Source organism: Anas acuta, chromosome 32 (genome assembly GCF_963932015.1).
Source record: "Anas acuta chromosome 32, bAnaAcu1.1, whole genome shotgun sequence".
NCBI classification, from domain to species: domain Eukaryota; kingdom Metazoa; phylum Chordata; class Aves; order Anseriformes; family Anatidae; genus Anas; species Anas acuta.
Genome location: NC_089010.1, coordinates 1,296,517 through 1,312,471, shown reverse-complemented (window position 1 = coordinate 1,312,471; position 15,955 = coordinate 1,296,517). Strand labels below are relative to the sequence as shown.

Here is a 15,955-nt window from a genome sequence, read left to right as displayed (position 1 = left end):
CAAGGATGTGGTAACAAAGGGAAATGGAACGATCCCGTTCAGAAGAAACCCCACCCAGGAGAATTGTCACTTTTTAGGGCCTGAACCCACAGGAACCCCAGAGGGGCCTGAGTCGGGGCGGTCCCGGGAGGATCGTCCGGTCCGACCCCTGTACCCAAAACTCAGCCCCTGCGCCGCCTCCCTTCCAGGCTGAAGGGGCCGAGGGACCCCAGCCCCTCGTACCCCTTCCCCTCCGGGCCACTGGGGTCCCTTTCTGGGAGCCCCCAAAACCCCCTCAGGGACCCCGTGATCCCCCTAGGAAGGTCCAAGACCCCCTCAGGGACCCCCACGATCCCCTCAGGCCGCCTGGGTCCCACTCAGGGAGCCCCAAGACCCCCCCCTGGAAGCCCCAGGACCCCCTCTGGAAGCCCCAGGATCCCCTCAGGCACTCCAATAACCTTAGGGACCCCCAGGGAGCCCCACAATCACCTCAGGGACCCCCACAATAACCTCAGGGGCCCCCAAGGACCCCTAAGACCCCCCTCAGGCCCCCCCACGATCCCCTCAGGGCCCCCCAAGGAGCCCCACGACCCCCCCAGCCCACCAAGCCCCCCCCCTCACCGCCCCCCCGCCCCCCACTGAGGGGGGGGGGAGCCCTCCCCGCGCATGCGCACACCGTGAGGGGAGGGGGGGGCGCTGTGGGCGGGGCCCGGCGGCGCGCACGCAGCACCGGGGGCGCGCACGGCCCCCCCCCCCAAAAAAAAAAAACTCCCCGCCCTCCCCTCCCATTGGCTGAAGGGCGCCGTGGCGGCGTCACGTGACCCTGCCCCCCCCCCCCCCCTCAGCGCGGTTTATCCCCCCCCCTCCCCGCCCCCCCCCTTCCACTCCCGCCGGTGGCGGCGGCGGCGGCTCCGCCCCCCCCCGCTGCAGCCGGAGCCGACCCGGGCCGGGCCCAACCCCGCCGGGCCCAGCGCCCCCCACCCGGGCCGGGCACCGCCTCTGCGGCCCCCCCCCCCCCCCCCACCAGGCCCGGTAGGCCCCGAATGGGAGGGGAGGGGGGGGGAGGCGGGGGGGGGGGGGGCCGGGCCCGGTTGGGGCAGCGGGGGCGGTACCGGGGGGGGGGGCCGGGGGTTGACCTGGCCCCCGCCTCCTTCCTCCTCCTCCTCCTCCTCCTCCTCCTCCTCCCGCCCCGCGCGGCCCCATTGTGCTGGGGAGACAAAATGGCGGCGGGCGGCCGTTGGGCCGGCGGTGAGGAGGGGAAGGGGGGGGGGGGGAAAAAAAAGGGGAGGGGGAGGGCCCGGGGTGGGGGGCATGAGGGGGAGACCCCCCCCCGGGGGGCTAAAGGGGGGTGGGGAGGGAAGGAGGGGGTGAAGGGGGGGGGTGGGGGTCTTTTTCTAGCGCCCCCCCCCCCATCTCCGTGTTCCCGCCGCGCTTTGTTCTCCCCGCGCCTGCAAATGGCGGCGACCCCCGGGGGGGGGGGCGGGGGTCACCCCCCAAAGCCCCCCCTTTGTCCCTTAAAGCCCCCCTTCCGCCTCAGCATCCCCCATTCCCCCCCCCACACCCCCCCTTCCCCCCCAGCACCCTCCTTTCCCCACCCCCTTCTCCCCTTCACCCCCCCCTTTTCCCCCCCCCCTCATCCCCTTTGGGGACCCCCCCTCACCCCCACACACGCCCCCCACCCCAAAACCTCCCCCCGCGGTTCCCGTTATCGCCGTCTCCCCCGCTCCAAAGCCGGCTGAAAGCACAAAGGGGGGGCCCAAAATAATCCAGCAACCCCTCCAAAAACCAAAACAAAACCAAAAAAAAACAACAAAAGAAACCCATTTCCTCCTTAAAACCGGTAAAATTCGGCTCCCGGCGTTCAACTTTCCTCCGAGCCCCCCCAGCATCCTTCCCGCGGGCTTTGCTGAACCCCCCCCCCCCCCCCCCCGAATCCCTGCTGTTTTGTTGTTTTGGTTTTTTTTTGGGGGGGGGTGAAATTGGGGGTGGGAGTTGTGAGCAGGCGAGGAGCCTTTCGTCGTTTTTTCACCCAAAAAGCTCTCGGCCCCTAGGAGCGGCGCCAGGGCCCGCGCTCGCCTGCGCTTTCTGCTCTTTCTCCCGAGGAGGCGCCGAGCTCAAGATGCTGCCGCCCCCCCCGCCCCCCCGGGGGGGGAAAACCAGGGCTGGGGGCTTTCCTGATAAGAGATAACGCCCACGGCACCGTCCCCAGGCATCGCGGGCAGCACCGGGCTGCTTCAATCGAGCCCTTGGAGCATCTCCTGGCTGCTGAAGCCACCCCGTGAGCTCGTGGCCCTGCTCCTTTCTCCAAAAAAACCCCAAAGTTTGAAGGAAATCACCCATGGGAATAAAAACCATCGGAGGTGCAGACGTCGCGGGACAGGAGCCGATCTCTGCTGTCAGCCCCCCGCAGGTTTGGGATCCTCCCGGCCGCTGGGTTTTGGTGCCCTCAGGCCCAAATTTGTGGCCAAAAGGCCAAAAGTGTCTGCGGGAAAAGAATCGGGGAGGTTCCCCAGCCGGAGAAATCTCTGCGAACGCCGCACAAACCGACAGCAGCAGGAGGCAAGGAGCTTTCCCCATCACGCCTGGTTTTTGTTGTTTTTTTGGGGTAAATTCCTCAGGATGGGAGCCCGATTTCTGGTTGGAGACCGGCCGGCACCGCGGGGCTGCGAGCTCCATCCCGGCCCAGTGTGGCATCGGTAAAATGGCACGGCTCTAATAAAGCACCGAGCGTTGGGACAGTTAATTAGTCCTGTCCCCTCGTTATTCCGTATCCCGGATGGTTTTGGGAAGCTCAGCTCCGTCGGTGTGGATTCGTGGTGGATTTGTGGGCAGCTTCCAGCGGAGAAAATGGGGAAAAAAAAGGAAAAAAGAGCCTCGTCGGGTGTAATTTTGAGGGAAAGCTGCTGGAAATGTGGACAGAGGCGAGGTTTGGCAGCGTGGCAGCAATTTTGGGGCTGGATTTACAGAACGGTTCCGACGTGGGCCCGGCGGAGGAGTAGGATTGTTTGGGATCGCGTCGCCCCCGGTAAATCGGGGGCTTTCAGGAAGAATTTGGGAGGTGCAGCCCAATTAACGGCCGCAAATTGAGCAGCTGCCGCGCTCCGAAGCCGCTCCAGGGGCATTTGGGAGCTGCTGGCGTCCGAAGGCACCTGGGGAAGCTCTCCCCACGCAAGGAGGGCTCGGTCCTGCGGGGCAGGGGATGGGGGCGCTTCTTTTACCAAAAATGTTACCAAAAGGAGCCGGCTGCCGCGGCGGGGGCTCAGCCTCTGCGGTTCCAGCTCCCTCTGAAGGAGGTTTCTTGCCCCAAAACGCCCGGACGTCGTTTGGGTTCCACCTGAGGAGCTTCGCACGGTGTGAACGCGGCCTTGGAAAGGGAGAGCCGGAGCCACGGAGCCTCCGAATGAATTTGGGGTGAAAAAAAGCAGGATTCGGCAACGGGATTCTCACAAGCAGCCTCTGGCCAGGCTGGGCAAATGGAAGCTCGGTCACCAGCTGACAGCAACCTCGTGGAATTAGACGAGTTTATAGACAAATTAAGTCAGAAACAGTCAATTTTCACGCTGCTGAGCGCGTCAGTGCTTCGTCTTCGTTGCTTCACTCCAGAAATCCACGTGGAAGCTTTGCAAAAACCCACCTTTAATGGGAAAAAGGGGGGGCTTTGGGGTGCGAGGAGCCAAAATAGCATCCTTAGGGCTGCCTCGGTCGCTGCCACAGGTCCTGGGGAGCAGAAATCCTGGGGAGCTGGGAGCTCGGTGTCCTGCGGCTCAGCCACCCCCCGGAGCTCGGAGGGGTCGTGAGGCCTGGTGACCCCACTAATTACCCTTTGCTAATTGGCTTTTCCTCTTTGCAGGTGATCAAAAAGTGCAGTACCGCCACGGGCGAATCTAAACGAGCGCGGTGGGGACGGACGCGCGGGGACGGCAGCGCTCGGACGGACACTTGGAAGCAAAAATGGTAAGGGAAGGGTTGGAAAAATGGGAAGAATTCACATCTTTTAGAGAAAAACCTCTGGGGTTGGCCTGGCACTGAACCCTGGGGGTCTTCAAAAGACGTTCAGACGTTGAGCTTGGTGACGGGGTTTGGCAGAGGGCTGGTTAGGGTTAGGGTTGGGATGGGTGGTCTTGGGGGTCTCCTCCAACCCAAATGATTCTGGGGTTGGGCTGGGTGATTTTGGAGGTCTTCAACAACCCAAATAATTTTGCGGTTGGTATGGGTGATTTTGGAGGTCTCCTCTAACCCAAATAATTTTGGGGTTGGGCTGGGTGATTTTGGGGGTCTCCTCCAACCCAGATGATTCTGGGGTTGGGCTGGGTGGTCTCGGGGGTCTCCTCCAACCCAAATAACTCCGGGCTGATTCTGGAACCCCCTCTCCTTGCCCCCGCAGCGACCAATGCGTATCTTTGTGAACGACGACCGCCACGTGATGGCGAAGCACTCGGCCGTGTACCCCACGCAGGAGGAGCTGGAGGCGGTTCAGAACATGGTGTCCCACACCGAGCGCGCCCTCAAAGCCGTCTCCGACTGGATCGATGAGCAGGAGAAAGTCGGGGGGGAGCAGCCCGAGGCGGAGGCCATGGAGACAGCGGCTGAGGAGGAGAACAAAGAAGGAGGGTGAGGCATCGGGCGGGCTTGGGTTAGTCGAAAAGATCATGTTGGAACTGGGGAAGACCCCGTTTCCCTTGGTTTTGGGGTTAATTTGGGGGCTGAGTGATTTTTTTCCTGCCCGGGTGCGGTGATGCTGCACCAGGGCTCGTGCATCCCGTTGGAGCTCCCCAGAGCCATCCCTGAGCCCCAGCTGAGCTCTGGTGCTCGGCTGCAGCCAATTTTCTGCTTTTTGGGGCCGCTGCCATCGCGCCGTGTCCTTTTTGCAGGGATCAGAAGGCCACGGAGCAGCTGACCAGGACCCTCCGTGGCGTGATGCGCGTGGGGCTTGTGGCCAAAGGCCTCTTACTCAAGGGGGACTTGGACCTGGAGCTGGTCCTGCTCTGCAAGGATAAGCCCACGTCGGATCTCCTGGAGAAAGTGGCCGACAATCTCGGCGTACAGCTTGCTGTGAGTAAGGTCCTTGTGTTTGGGCGTGTGGCAGGGAGCAGAACGAGGGAAAAAAGTCTTAAATGGATAAAAAAGACACCCAGCACCATGCCTGTGTTGAGGTGCCTTGGGAACGTGTTCTTGGTTAGACTTCATCATTGTTCTGGAGTCACTTCCCAAATGAGCGTTGTTTCATGAGCTGAAATGTCCCGTGCACGCCTCGTGCTGGTTTTTGGTTTGGTTTCCTTGGAAAAAGGTGTTCAAAGCACTCAAAAAAGGGAGTGAGGCGAGCACTCAGCGCTCCGTTCCGTTGCAGGCTATAACCGAAGACAAATACGAAATAATCCAGTCCGTTGGTGATGCTGCCATTGTCATTAAGAACACGAAAGAGCCCCCGTTGACGCTGACCATCCACTTGACGTCGCCCGTGGTCAGAGAAGAACTGGAGAAGCAGTTAGCTGGAGGTAGGGGAGGCTGCGAACGGCCGGCAGGCGCTCTGCAGGCGGTGCTGTCGCTGATTTGTTGTTAGGGTGTGCTCTTCAGTTTCATCCAAAGTGGCAAAAAACCATTTCTGTGCAAATTCCAAACTCCTCGAGGCGGCCCTAACCTCGTGAGATCGTGGTTATGGTTTATTTGGACCGAGTTTTCTGAAACTGAGCAGCACCTTTCCGATGGTATTTTGTTCCTTTTTTAGTTTGGTTTTTATTTTGTCCTTTTTCCTTCGGCCTTTAGTTCACTAATATGTCATCCTGTTGGATTAATCGTTTTTTTTTTTGTATCTAGCCATGTAAGTGGCCTGCACAGTGACGTTAAAAAAAAAATATAAATGGATACATTTAAAAAAAAAAAAATTGAAGGCTTCTCGTGAAATGACTTGCATGTAATGAGACCGGATGCTCTGAGCAGTTTGTGTTGCAGCAAGAATGAGAGAGAACGCGAGGTGCTGCGGCTCTCCCTGCTTGGCTGTTTGAGCAGCTCAAGTTGAGAACTGCAGGAAGTGATGCAGAGTTTTGGATAAAGTTAGCCTCTCCGTTCGGCCCCAAATTCCTCTCGCAGTAAGAATCCACGGGCGTTTTTGCTCCCGCGTGGGCTCGCCGTGGCCGCGGCTCTGTTCCATCCGCACACCTCCAGCGCTCGCTGCGTGCACTAGCCTTATCTAAAACCCTGGTCGTGGGCAACTTTGAGCTCTAAAAACAAAAAACCTGATCTTCAGTTTTGCTGCAGCACAGACTGGGAACTATTCTTGTGCTCTCTTGACTGTCTTTGGTTTTGATATCTGACCTCGTCTACCAAGCCTTCTAGTTTGTCAATTTTAGGGACGCTGGACCTTTGACCAACAGGACGCTCTCTGTCACGGGTTGGGGCCGGGGCAGTCCGGCCTGACGGGCGCAGGGGTTCCCTTGATCCTGGCAAAGCTCTGCCCCCCCTGCTCCACTAACGCTGCGCTCACAGCGGGGGCTTTATCAAATTCCCCCCCGGGCCTCGCACGCCGCGACTCTGCTGGAGCCGTGACGGATCTGGGTCCTCTCCCGAGGGGCGTTCTGCCCCAATCTCTCCTCTCGGACCAGATTTCTGCCCGTCCCCGATCACTAAACCTCCCCCCACGCCTCTGCAGTCTTAATTTCTAAGCGAGGCCGAGAGGCGAGCGCACTGCAGCCCCCCCCGGCCAGCTCAAGGAGCGAGAGCGCGATCATTTGGGAGCCTCAGCTGCCCGTAGGGAGCTGCCTCGTCCCCTCCCCAGCCGACAGAACCCCCTTGGTCAAACTGTGCCTTGTCTTCTTATTCCATCCACGAATAGAAACGCTATCAGTCACCGACTCCCCGGACGTTCTGGACAGGCAGAAATGCCTTGCTGCCTTGGCGTCACTGCGGCACGCCAAGTGGTTCCAGGTTTGCATTTTGTTCTTATATTTGTCTTTAAGTAGAGAATTTGTAAAAAAAAAAAAAAAAAAAAAAAACCTTTAACGGGCTAACTGTTGTTTTTTTATTTTTATTTTTTTTACTTAAAATACGTTAACGTTAGACGTGCTGAACTTAGCGCCTGTCGCCGGTACAGCTGCTAAAGAAGCACTTAAGCAAATTAAGCGTTGGAAAGGAAGCTTTGTTAACGAGTAGCTGCCTCCCTGCTGCTTTGTGCTAAGAGTAATGTCGCCTCCGTACACTCCAGTTGTAAAATGGCCACGTGGAATACTGTTGACCCTTGCCAAAGTAGCACTGCCAAAGTTAATGTCTGCGACCCCGCAGGTCGGGGGTTGCTGTTGAATTTCTGCTTCTGGTTCCTCCTCCAGGCCAGGGCGAACGGGCTGAAGTCGTGCGTCATCGTCATACGCGTGCTGCGGGATCTGTGCACTCGGGTTCCCACCTGGGCCCCGCTGCGAGGATGGGTAACTGTCCCCTTTGTTTGTTCGGGGTTTTGGGGACCTCCTCCGAACCCGTGCCCGGCTCCCTGTGGCCCGCACGCGTTCCGTTTCCAGAAGCGAGCTGTAAAGATGGAAATTCCTGGGTTTTTGGTCCCTTACAAGCCACCTGCCAGCTTTCCACGCCGTGAATCGTTCTGTTTTTCAGGCTGTTCTGTGAATTTTTCGCAGCTCCTGGAGCTGCAGCGAGCGTAGCGTGCCGCGCCTGCCCCTGCTCCTCTCACTGCCCCCCAAAATCTCTTCCAGCCTCTGGAGCTGCTGTGTGAGAAGTCGATCGGGACCGCCAACCGACCCATGGGCGCCGGGGAGGCTCTGAGGAGGGTCCTGGAGTGCCTCGCCTCGGGAATCGTGATGCCAGGTTAGGTGGTTCTCTGCATTTCCATTTCAAAGGGACACCGAAAAATAAAAAAAAAATAAATAAAAACCAAAAAAACGAACGCGGTTGAAGCTTTGGCGCGCTGTTGTGTTGCCTGGTGTCTGAGACATCGGCTGCTTTCCGTGCAGACAGCTTAGACTCGAAGCTCAGAAAGCCCCCGGCGTGCCTGGGTACTGCTGTACCCTGCTGCTGCTCAGGGCACGAGTGTTCGGAGCTGTGGACCCATTGACAAACCCCGCAGAGGGAGCTGCCGGTTCCCAGCAGTGTAAAACCCGGTTCTCCCAGTGCTTCGTGACCAGTTCCCCAGTAATTGTACCCGTAAAGCCCAGGCGAGTCTCAGAATGTTGGACAGTGGCTGGATCTTGTCAGGCGGTGTTCTCCGAGGGCTGAGTGTTGATTGATGCCAAGGGAATACTTAGTTTAGTTGCTTTAGAAACACCAGGATAATTCTCTGCATATCTTCCTTGTTTCCTGCCTTCAGATGGTTCTGGTATTTATGATCCTTGTGAAAAAGAAGCCACTGATGCTATTGGGCATCTAGACAGACAACAAAGGGAAGATATCACACAGAGTGCTCAGGTATAGTTTTGCCTACAGATGTTACAAAAACTTGCTCAGTTCAACTGACTCTGAACTCCCATATTGGTTATCGGTAGCTTAGTAACCTCACGGAGGTTGGTGGTAACTTTTTTAACGACCCAGCCAAGTAAAAGAACTCCAAGTGGGTCCCACGCCAAAAAGGAATTTGTAGCTCGGCCAACCAGAAGCCAAGTATCAGGGTTTAAATAGTGACTTGCTGCCGTGCCCCGTCTTTTGGGCCGAACCTCAAAATTCAGAGAGTCCTATTTAAACTGATGAGGAATTTTGTGTAGGGGTGGGTAGAATGGTCCTGTCTGAAACTGCAGGGAGCAGAGATGGCTGGGGCAGCCCGTGCGTCCCCGTAACATGCGTTTCGTCTTTCTAGCACGCTCTGAGACTTGCTGCTTTTGGCCAGCTTCACAAAGTCTTGGGGATGGATCCCCTCCCTTCCAAAATGCCCAAGAAACCAAAGAACGAGAACCCTGTTGACTATACTGGTAGGTAATGAGAGAAATACAAGAAATGACGAAAATAAGGAGGTGTTTGTGAGGCTCCTGCCGCAGTGCTCAGCTCTCCTGTTCTGGTCTTTGCAGTCCAAATTCCTCCCAGTACCACGTACGCTGTCACCCCCATGAAGCGTCCCATGGAGGAGGACGGAGAGGAGAAATCTCCCAGCAAAAAGAAAAAGAAGATTCAGAAAAAAGGTATTGAGTTAACAAGAGGTAGGTACAAAGGGGGCTTCCCGAAAGCTGTTCTCAGGCTAAGCTGGGGGCGGGAGGGGGCAGGTTCCAGGAGAGCTCTGGGCACTGTTTGATCCTGAGCGATGCCGTGCGCGGGGGCTGTGGGGGGTGTGAATTTAGGAAATTAAGGGGGAAAAAGCAAACTTGGCCGCTGTCAGATTTTTACTTGGTGTGGCTTAAATGCTCACGAGGTCGGAACTGATAGATGGGAGCTTGCTGTCTGAAATCAGTGAGGCTGCTTCTGCAGGGATGACCAACATCTGCACCGTCTGTTTTTCTGTTCAGAGGAGAAACTCGAACCTCCCCAGGCCATGAACGCACTGATGAAACTAAACCAGCTGAAGCCTGGGCTCCAGTACAAACTCGTGTCTCAGACTGGGCCAGTTCATGCTCCCATCTTCACGATGTCGGTGGAAATCGATGGCAGCACCTTTGAGGCATCAGGACCCTCCAAAAAGACGGCCAAATTGCACGTGGCAGTGAAGGTAAGAGCCGTGTGTGGAAATCCCTGCTGCGGGGCTCTCCTTCGAGGCAGCCTGGCTGGGAAAAGCCCGGTGCTCAATTAACAAACGGGGTCTTGAGCAACCTTCTCGATTTTTACCCCAAAAATGCATAGGGCATGTGAGAGCCAGGGCGCACTGCAGTAATCCCGTCTCCCGCTTTCCTTACCCCAGGTGTTGCAAGATATGGGTTTACCCACAGGCGTGGAAGGCAAAGAGTCTGGAAAAGGAGATGAATCAGCCGAGGAGACGGAACAGAAACCCGTGGTTGTTGCCCCCCCTCCTGTCGTGGAGACGGTTTCTGCGCCCAGCGCCGCTTCTCCTCCTGCGGATCAGAGCTCAGAGGTGAGCACAGCCCAGCGGGGCCAAACACCACTGGGATTCCCCGGGGGGAGGGCAGGGGATGTCCCAAAAAGCACCTTGAGCTGCCTGCATGGAGCTCAGGCAGTGGGACAAAGCAGTTTGAGGGGGGAAGGCACCAGGGGGAAAGGCACCAGGGGGAAGGCACCAGGTGAGCTCCTTCCAGTCCTGTCCCCCTCCAACGTGGTCCAGAGCAGGCGTTTTGGGAGCAATTCCTGGTCCGTTAGTGACAAAGCTCTGAGAAAACCAAACCCTGCCCCTCTGCTTGCAGAACGTGAAGCAACAGGGACCAATCCTGACCAAGCACGGCAAGAACCCGGTGATGGAGCTGAACGAGAAGAGGCGCGGGCTGAAGTACGAGCTCATCTCCGAGACGGGCGGCAGCCACGACAAGCGCTTCGTGATGGAGGTGAGGCCCCTTCCCTGCCCCCCCCCTGCGCTCCCATCCCTCCTGGGTCACCCATACCCAGCGCCTGCCCTCGGCCTCCACACGCAGCGATTTGATTCCTTCCCAAGGTGGAGGTTGACGGGCAGAAATTCCAAGGAGCCGGCTCCAATAAGAAGGTGGCCAAAGCCTACGCCGCTCTGGCTGCGCTGGAGAAGCTGTTCCCGGATGCTCCCGTTGCCATTGAGCAGAACAAGAAGAAACGAGCCCCTCTGCCTGCCCGGGGGGGACCCAAGTTTGCAGTAAAAGTAAGTAAATTCAGCGCCTTCGTGTGATGCAGCTGTGGGTTCTCTCCTACCTCTGTCTCCTGATGAATGGTTTTAATTATCAGGGGGAGAGGGAATAAAATGTCTTGAGAGAAACCAGGATCTGCTCACGGGGTTAGGGAGCAGAAATCCTGCTGGGTTCCCCCAGAAACCAAGGATTTGCTCATGGCCATGGGATTAGGGGGCAGAAATCCCACTGGGTTCCCCAAGAAACCAAGAATTTGCTCAAGAATTTGGGGAGCAGGAATCCCGCCGGGTTCCCCACCCTGGGCCGTGGGACGCGGGGGCCATCCTCATATTAACGATCCTCTCTTTTCCCCCCCCCAGCAGCACAACCCGGGTTTCGGGATGGGCGGCCCCATGCACAACGACGTGCCCCCACCTCCCAACATGCGGGGTCGTGGCAGAGGCGGCAACATCCGCGGCCGGGGCCGGGGCCGGGGGGGCTTCGGCGGCAACCACGGCGGCTACATGAACGCAGGTGAGACCCCGTGCACCCCCCTCCTCCCTGCTGCACCCCCCCGGCACCGAGCAGCTCCTCCAGCGCAACGAAAATTGAATTTTGGCACCCCCGATTCCGGTGTGTTTACGCTCTCTGTTCCCGTTCAGGTGCTGGGTACGGAAGCTACGGTTACGGAGGGAATTCGGCCACGGCGGGCTACAGTAAGTGCTGCTCTTTGATTTTTGGTACCCGTCAGTCCTGCTGGGGGCGTGGAGCTTGAGCGGGGGCGCGCCGCGCGGTGCTGGAGCCGTCGGCCAAGGGCTCTCTTTTTTGAGTGGGAACCGACCCAAAACGGCCTCGGTGCTGGCGTGAAAGCGCAAAGCCGAACCCCGGTGACTTCACGTTTCCTCTGAGCCCGTGAATATTTTAAATTTCTCTGCTTTAAGCCATGCGAAGCGACCAGCCACGCTTTTTGTGATTTTCCTGAAAACGCACGGCGCTTGGTCTGGAGGAGAAGCCTTCATTGGGGGGTGACAGGAGCAGAGAAATCTAAAACATGACCTCGAAACGTGGCGCATTTTGCCCTCTTCAAAAGAGTTCTAATTTTTCTTCTCTGCTCTGTCTCCCCCTTTTGTAGGTGACTTTTTCACAGACTGCTACGGCTATCATGATTTTGGGTCTTCCTAGATCATCCAAAAGTATTGCACACAAAAAAAAAAACAAACAAAAACAGCTTTTTACTCCAATTTTCTCGAACTCCAAAGCCCAAAGTGTCCGTGCCGTGTCCCCGTGCTTCACTGGGTTTCTCAACAGTGGCTTTTCACCGCAGCTTGTCTGAAACACCCTTAGCCTGCAGACCTTCAGGCAGTGCCAGTTTTTATTGTGATTTGCCTTTGAACTCGGTCGTGTCGATGTCCACCGCAGGGAGCAAACCATCCGAGAAGGTTTTTGGTTTTTGTTGTGCCCTGGGCACAGATGGCAAAGCCGGCTCTGTTCAGCGCAAAGGCAAAAAGCCCATCCTTGCTTTTTATGGAAAGCATTACTTTATTTTTAAGAAAACAGATACCGAAGCGTTTTAATCGACCTTCGTCTTAATTCACAGCAGGTTTTGTACAAAATTTGAGCCTTTTAAATAAATCCCAGGACCTGGGTCCGTGCCTCTTGATACTGGGAAGACTTTCCAACACCTGAACCTAGCCCAGCTCGCTGAGCATGCCGAGTGGTGACTTTGTGGAATCGTGTGTGCTAAAAAACAAAAAAACTAATCCTCCATCCTCTGTAACACGCTGCTGGGTTAACGCTGAGGGACGTGGTTTATTTTTTATTTTATTTTTATTTTTTTTGTGGCCGGTAGCTAGTGTACTTTGCAAGGTATTGTGATTGTGCTTCCAGTACTGAGCCAATAAATGCCGGGGCGCTCGGGGCTCAGCCTTTATCAGCCTTGAGCTCCTGGCAGTGCCTGGACTCGCTGCCGTGACCGGGGGGAGCCGAGCACAAAGGGCCCAAAGCGCTGCGGGGACCCTGCGGGGTGCTTGTGCTACCTGGGGGTTAAATCTCACCGAAATTGGGAACCGCAGGAAATCTGCAACTCTGGCGGTTTCGGAGTGCTCGGTCCTTAATTCTTGCTGCAGCGCTGGTTTTACCACTCTATTATTTTTTTTTGGTTTGTTTGTCACTGTTTTTAGCTGCAAAGCCTGCACCGGGGGGCGTTCGTTGGGCTTGTGGGGCTCAGCAACATCCGAGAGAACTCGGTGACGAAAGCAGGGAAATAAAACAAAGCGAAACAAAAAAACCTCCCAGCCACCAAGCACCGGCTGAGAAATTCAACAGTCCGAGGTTTTTAGCAAATATTTTCAAAAATGGTAATAACACTGCATGCCCTCTACCCTTTTTTTTTAGGAAGCTGTTTAAAATGATGACTTTTTATACCAGGGATAGCTCCTGTCCTGAACCAAGTGAAAAACTGCCATTTTTTAAGCAAATACTTGGTGAAGTTCCCACGTGGGCAGCGGCTGGTTTTATTCCTTATATCCCTTTATCCCTTTGATGTAGGGGAAGGCAAAAGCTGCCAAACAGCACCAAAACTTGGTAGTTAAATACGAGGCGTTGATAGCAAATTCTGCCATTTCCCAAAATTTTGGCTCCTTAATGGGGAGGGACCCTCAGGAGGCTCCAGGGACAGCTGGAGCCCTGAGAAATTAAAGCCAGGTGCCTGGAAGTTCTCCACAACCCAACCCCGTCCCCAATTTGGGGAGCAAACTCCGATTTCGCCTTCGGGAGTTGCTCCCGTTGGGTACCGTGGAACTGCCGAGGGCGCAGGGCCGGGCTCCTCGGGCCTTTTTTTGGCTAAATTCTCACCCTCTGCGTTGGGCAGGAGGTGCTAGCGAAACCTCTCCTCTGAGGCTGCTTCGGGCACCGGTGCAGGTTTTGGTTAGATTCCAGTGGCTTTTCTTCCTCGAAAACGATGAGTTTTGGATGCGGCGAGTCCGACTGTAGCGTAATCCTCGGCCGAAGCCCTGCACCAGGACCCCCACGCATCGGGGGGGCAGCACGGGACTGCTCGGGGCTCGGGAGCTTGCCTGTAGTGCTGATAAATAAAGGAAAAAAAAAAACAAAAAAACACCCACTCGTGGCTGCGCTGTTGCATCCAGGCTTCCTGCAAGATTTGGGGGCGTTCCCAGGTTTTTCGGGTGCCCCGGGCTCCGAGGTGGGGGCGAGGTCTCCCCCTTCCTCTCCCCCTGGGGTCGTTGCTGCTCATCCTGCCCCTACCCCCTCCCTCGGGGCCGGGGCTGTGCTAATTGCTCGTTAGGGGAACGAGTTCCCTCCCCGTCCCCACGTCCCGGTGCTGGAGGCCGAGCACCAGCTGCTGCCGGCGGCCGGCTTGGCTCAAGGAGCGCCGGACCTTAAACATTTTGGAGCTTTTTAAGTCAAAAACCATTAATTATCTGTGCTGAGAGCCGGACCCTGTCCTCCAGGGAGCCTCTGGGCTTGCGCGGAGCTCCCGAGCTGCTCCCGGGCCTGGAACCCGCCGGTCCCCTCCCGAGCAGCGTGGCAGGGCCGGGGGTTGACGTTTTTCTCTCTTTTTAGGCCAATTCTACAGCAACGGCGGCCACTCCAACTCGGGGAGCGGCGGCGGAGGCGGCGGCTCCTCGGGCTACGGCTCCTACTACCAGGGCGGCGACAACTACAACTCGCCCGTGCCCCCCAAGCACGGGGGCAAGAAGCAGCAGCACGGGGGCAGCAGAAGCCCTCCTACGGCTCGGGGTACCAGTCCCACCAGGGCCAGCAGCAGCAGTCCTACAACCAGAACCAGTACAGTAACTACGGCCCGCCGCAAGGCAAGCAGAAAGGCTACAACCACGGCCAGGGCAACTACTCCTCCTACTCCAACTCCTACAACTCGCCGGGCGGAGGGGGCTCCGACTACAACTACGAGAGCAAATTCAGTGAGTGGGGCTCGATTGTTTGGGGGGGGAGGGATCTGGGGAGGGGGTAAAACCACACAAAGGATGCTCCAGCCCTTCGGTCCCATCTGCTGGGTGCATGGGAGCGACTTGGCAGGCTCCAAGCGCTCTTTTTTGGGTCATTTTGCTGGTAAATGAGGTCTACTCGGGGTCGGGGTGCTGGCTGCTCCATCCTGAGAGGCTGCTGCTGCTTTTTGGGGGGCAAACGGGGAACCACGGGGGTGGCTTGGGACAACGAGGTGGGTGTATTGGATCCCCAAGGGGCAACCGTCCCTTTGGCTACTGGGAGCAGCTGGGCCGGGCACTGGGAGCAGCTGGGCCGGGCACTGGGAGCAGCTGGGCCGGGCACTGGGAGCAGCTGGGCCGGGCACTGGGAGCAGCTGGGCTCGCTGGGTGCCTGCAGGAGGAGCTGCAGCCCCGCGCTCAGCCCCGGCTCCCTTCCAGGTTACGGCAGCAGCGGCCGCGGCGGCGGGGGGAACAACTACTCCGGGGGTGCCTCCTACAACACCGGCTCACACGGGGGCTATGGGGGAGGATCTGGGGGCGGAGGGTCCTCGTACCAAGGTAAGCAAGGTCAGTACAACACGCTTCCCCGCGGCTCTTTCCCTTTTGGGGCTCTTCTTTTCTTTTTTGGGGGGGCTCTTTCCCTTTTGGGGCTCTTTCTTTATTTTTGGGGGGGCTTTTTCCCATTTCGGGGCGCGGGGGCAGGTCCCAAAATCCCACCCCCGCAGCACTGGAGGAGCCCCCCCAGCATTACAGCCCTCAGCAACCTCCCTTCTCTCTGCCCTCCCTCCGCAGGTGGATATTCCTCGCAGTCCAACTACAACTCCCCGGGCTCCGGCCAAAATTACAGCGGCCCCCCCAGTTCCTACCAGGCGTCCCAAGGCGGCTACGGCAGAAACGATCACAGCATGAACTACCAGTACAGATAAAGCAGCCCCCCCTCGGCGGGCGCGGGGCTTTGTTACCTCCTGCCCCCGCTCCCCCTTTGAATATTCAGTTTTTTGGCCTCACAGTAAACGTAACCCCCCCCCCCTTCCTCCCTGCCCCCCCCGTTTCCATGTTGCAGTGCTCTTTGTGATACGGTCACTAATGGTTGAGTACCTGTAATTCCATCCTTAGCTGTATTTTGGGCATCTCTGTATTTAATGGTTTGTTAGTTGCCATTACGACTTTGTCTGAATAGGGTTTTTGAGTTACTACGAGTTTTCGGAATCCTTTTTCTATTTAAAAAGTGGCGTTGCCGTGTTCCCACAGTGTGGCTTTAAATAGATAAGGGATATGTCACCTGTTAACGCTTTCGTGAAGTGAGTTAAACGAGCTTTCTGTATTTTAATGCTTTAGTGTTTCAGTTTT

General features: G+C 57.1%; 1 protein-coding gene across 1 annotated transcript; it reads left to right on the top strand.

Moving 5' to 3' along the window:
* The first annotated feature begins 1,091 nt into the window (after nucleotides 1–1,091).
* Nucleotides 1,092–15,675, top strand: ILF3 (interleukin enhancer binding factor 3). The gene is given in 21 exon segments (XM_068664356.1): nucleotides 1,092–1,227; nucleotides 3,830–3,933; nucleotides 4,364–4,590; nucleotides 4,851–5,031; nucleotides 5,327–5,474; nucleotides 6,809–6,900; nucleotides 7,299–7,394; nucleotides 7,674–7,785; nucleotides 8,285–8,382; nucleotides 8,768–8,879; nucleotides 8,976–9,086; nucleotides 9,408–9,607; nucleotides 9,797–9,967; nucleotides 10,254–10,391; nucleotides 10,499–10,675; nucleotides 11,021–11,174; nucleotides 11,303–11,356; nucleotides 14,223–14,372; nucleotides 14,375–14,581; nucleotides 15,044–15,172; nucleotides 15,398–15,675. Coding segments are annotated over 20 exon segments (2,694 nt in total). The 5' UTR covers nucleotides 1,092–1,227; nucleotides 3,830–3,930; the 3' UTR covers nucleotides 15,532–15,675.
* Nucleotides 15,676–15,955: the final 280 nt, after the last annotated feature.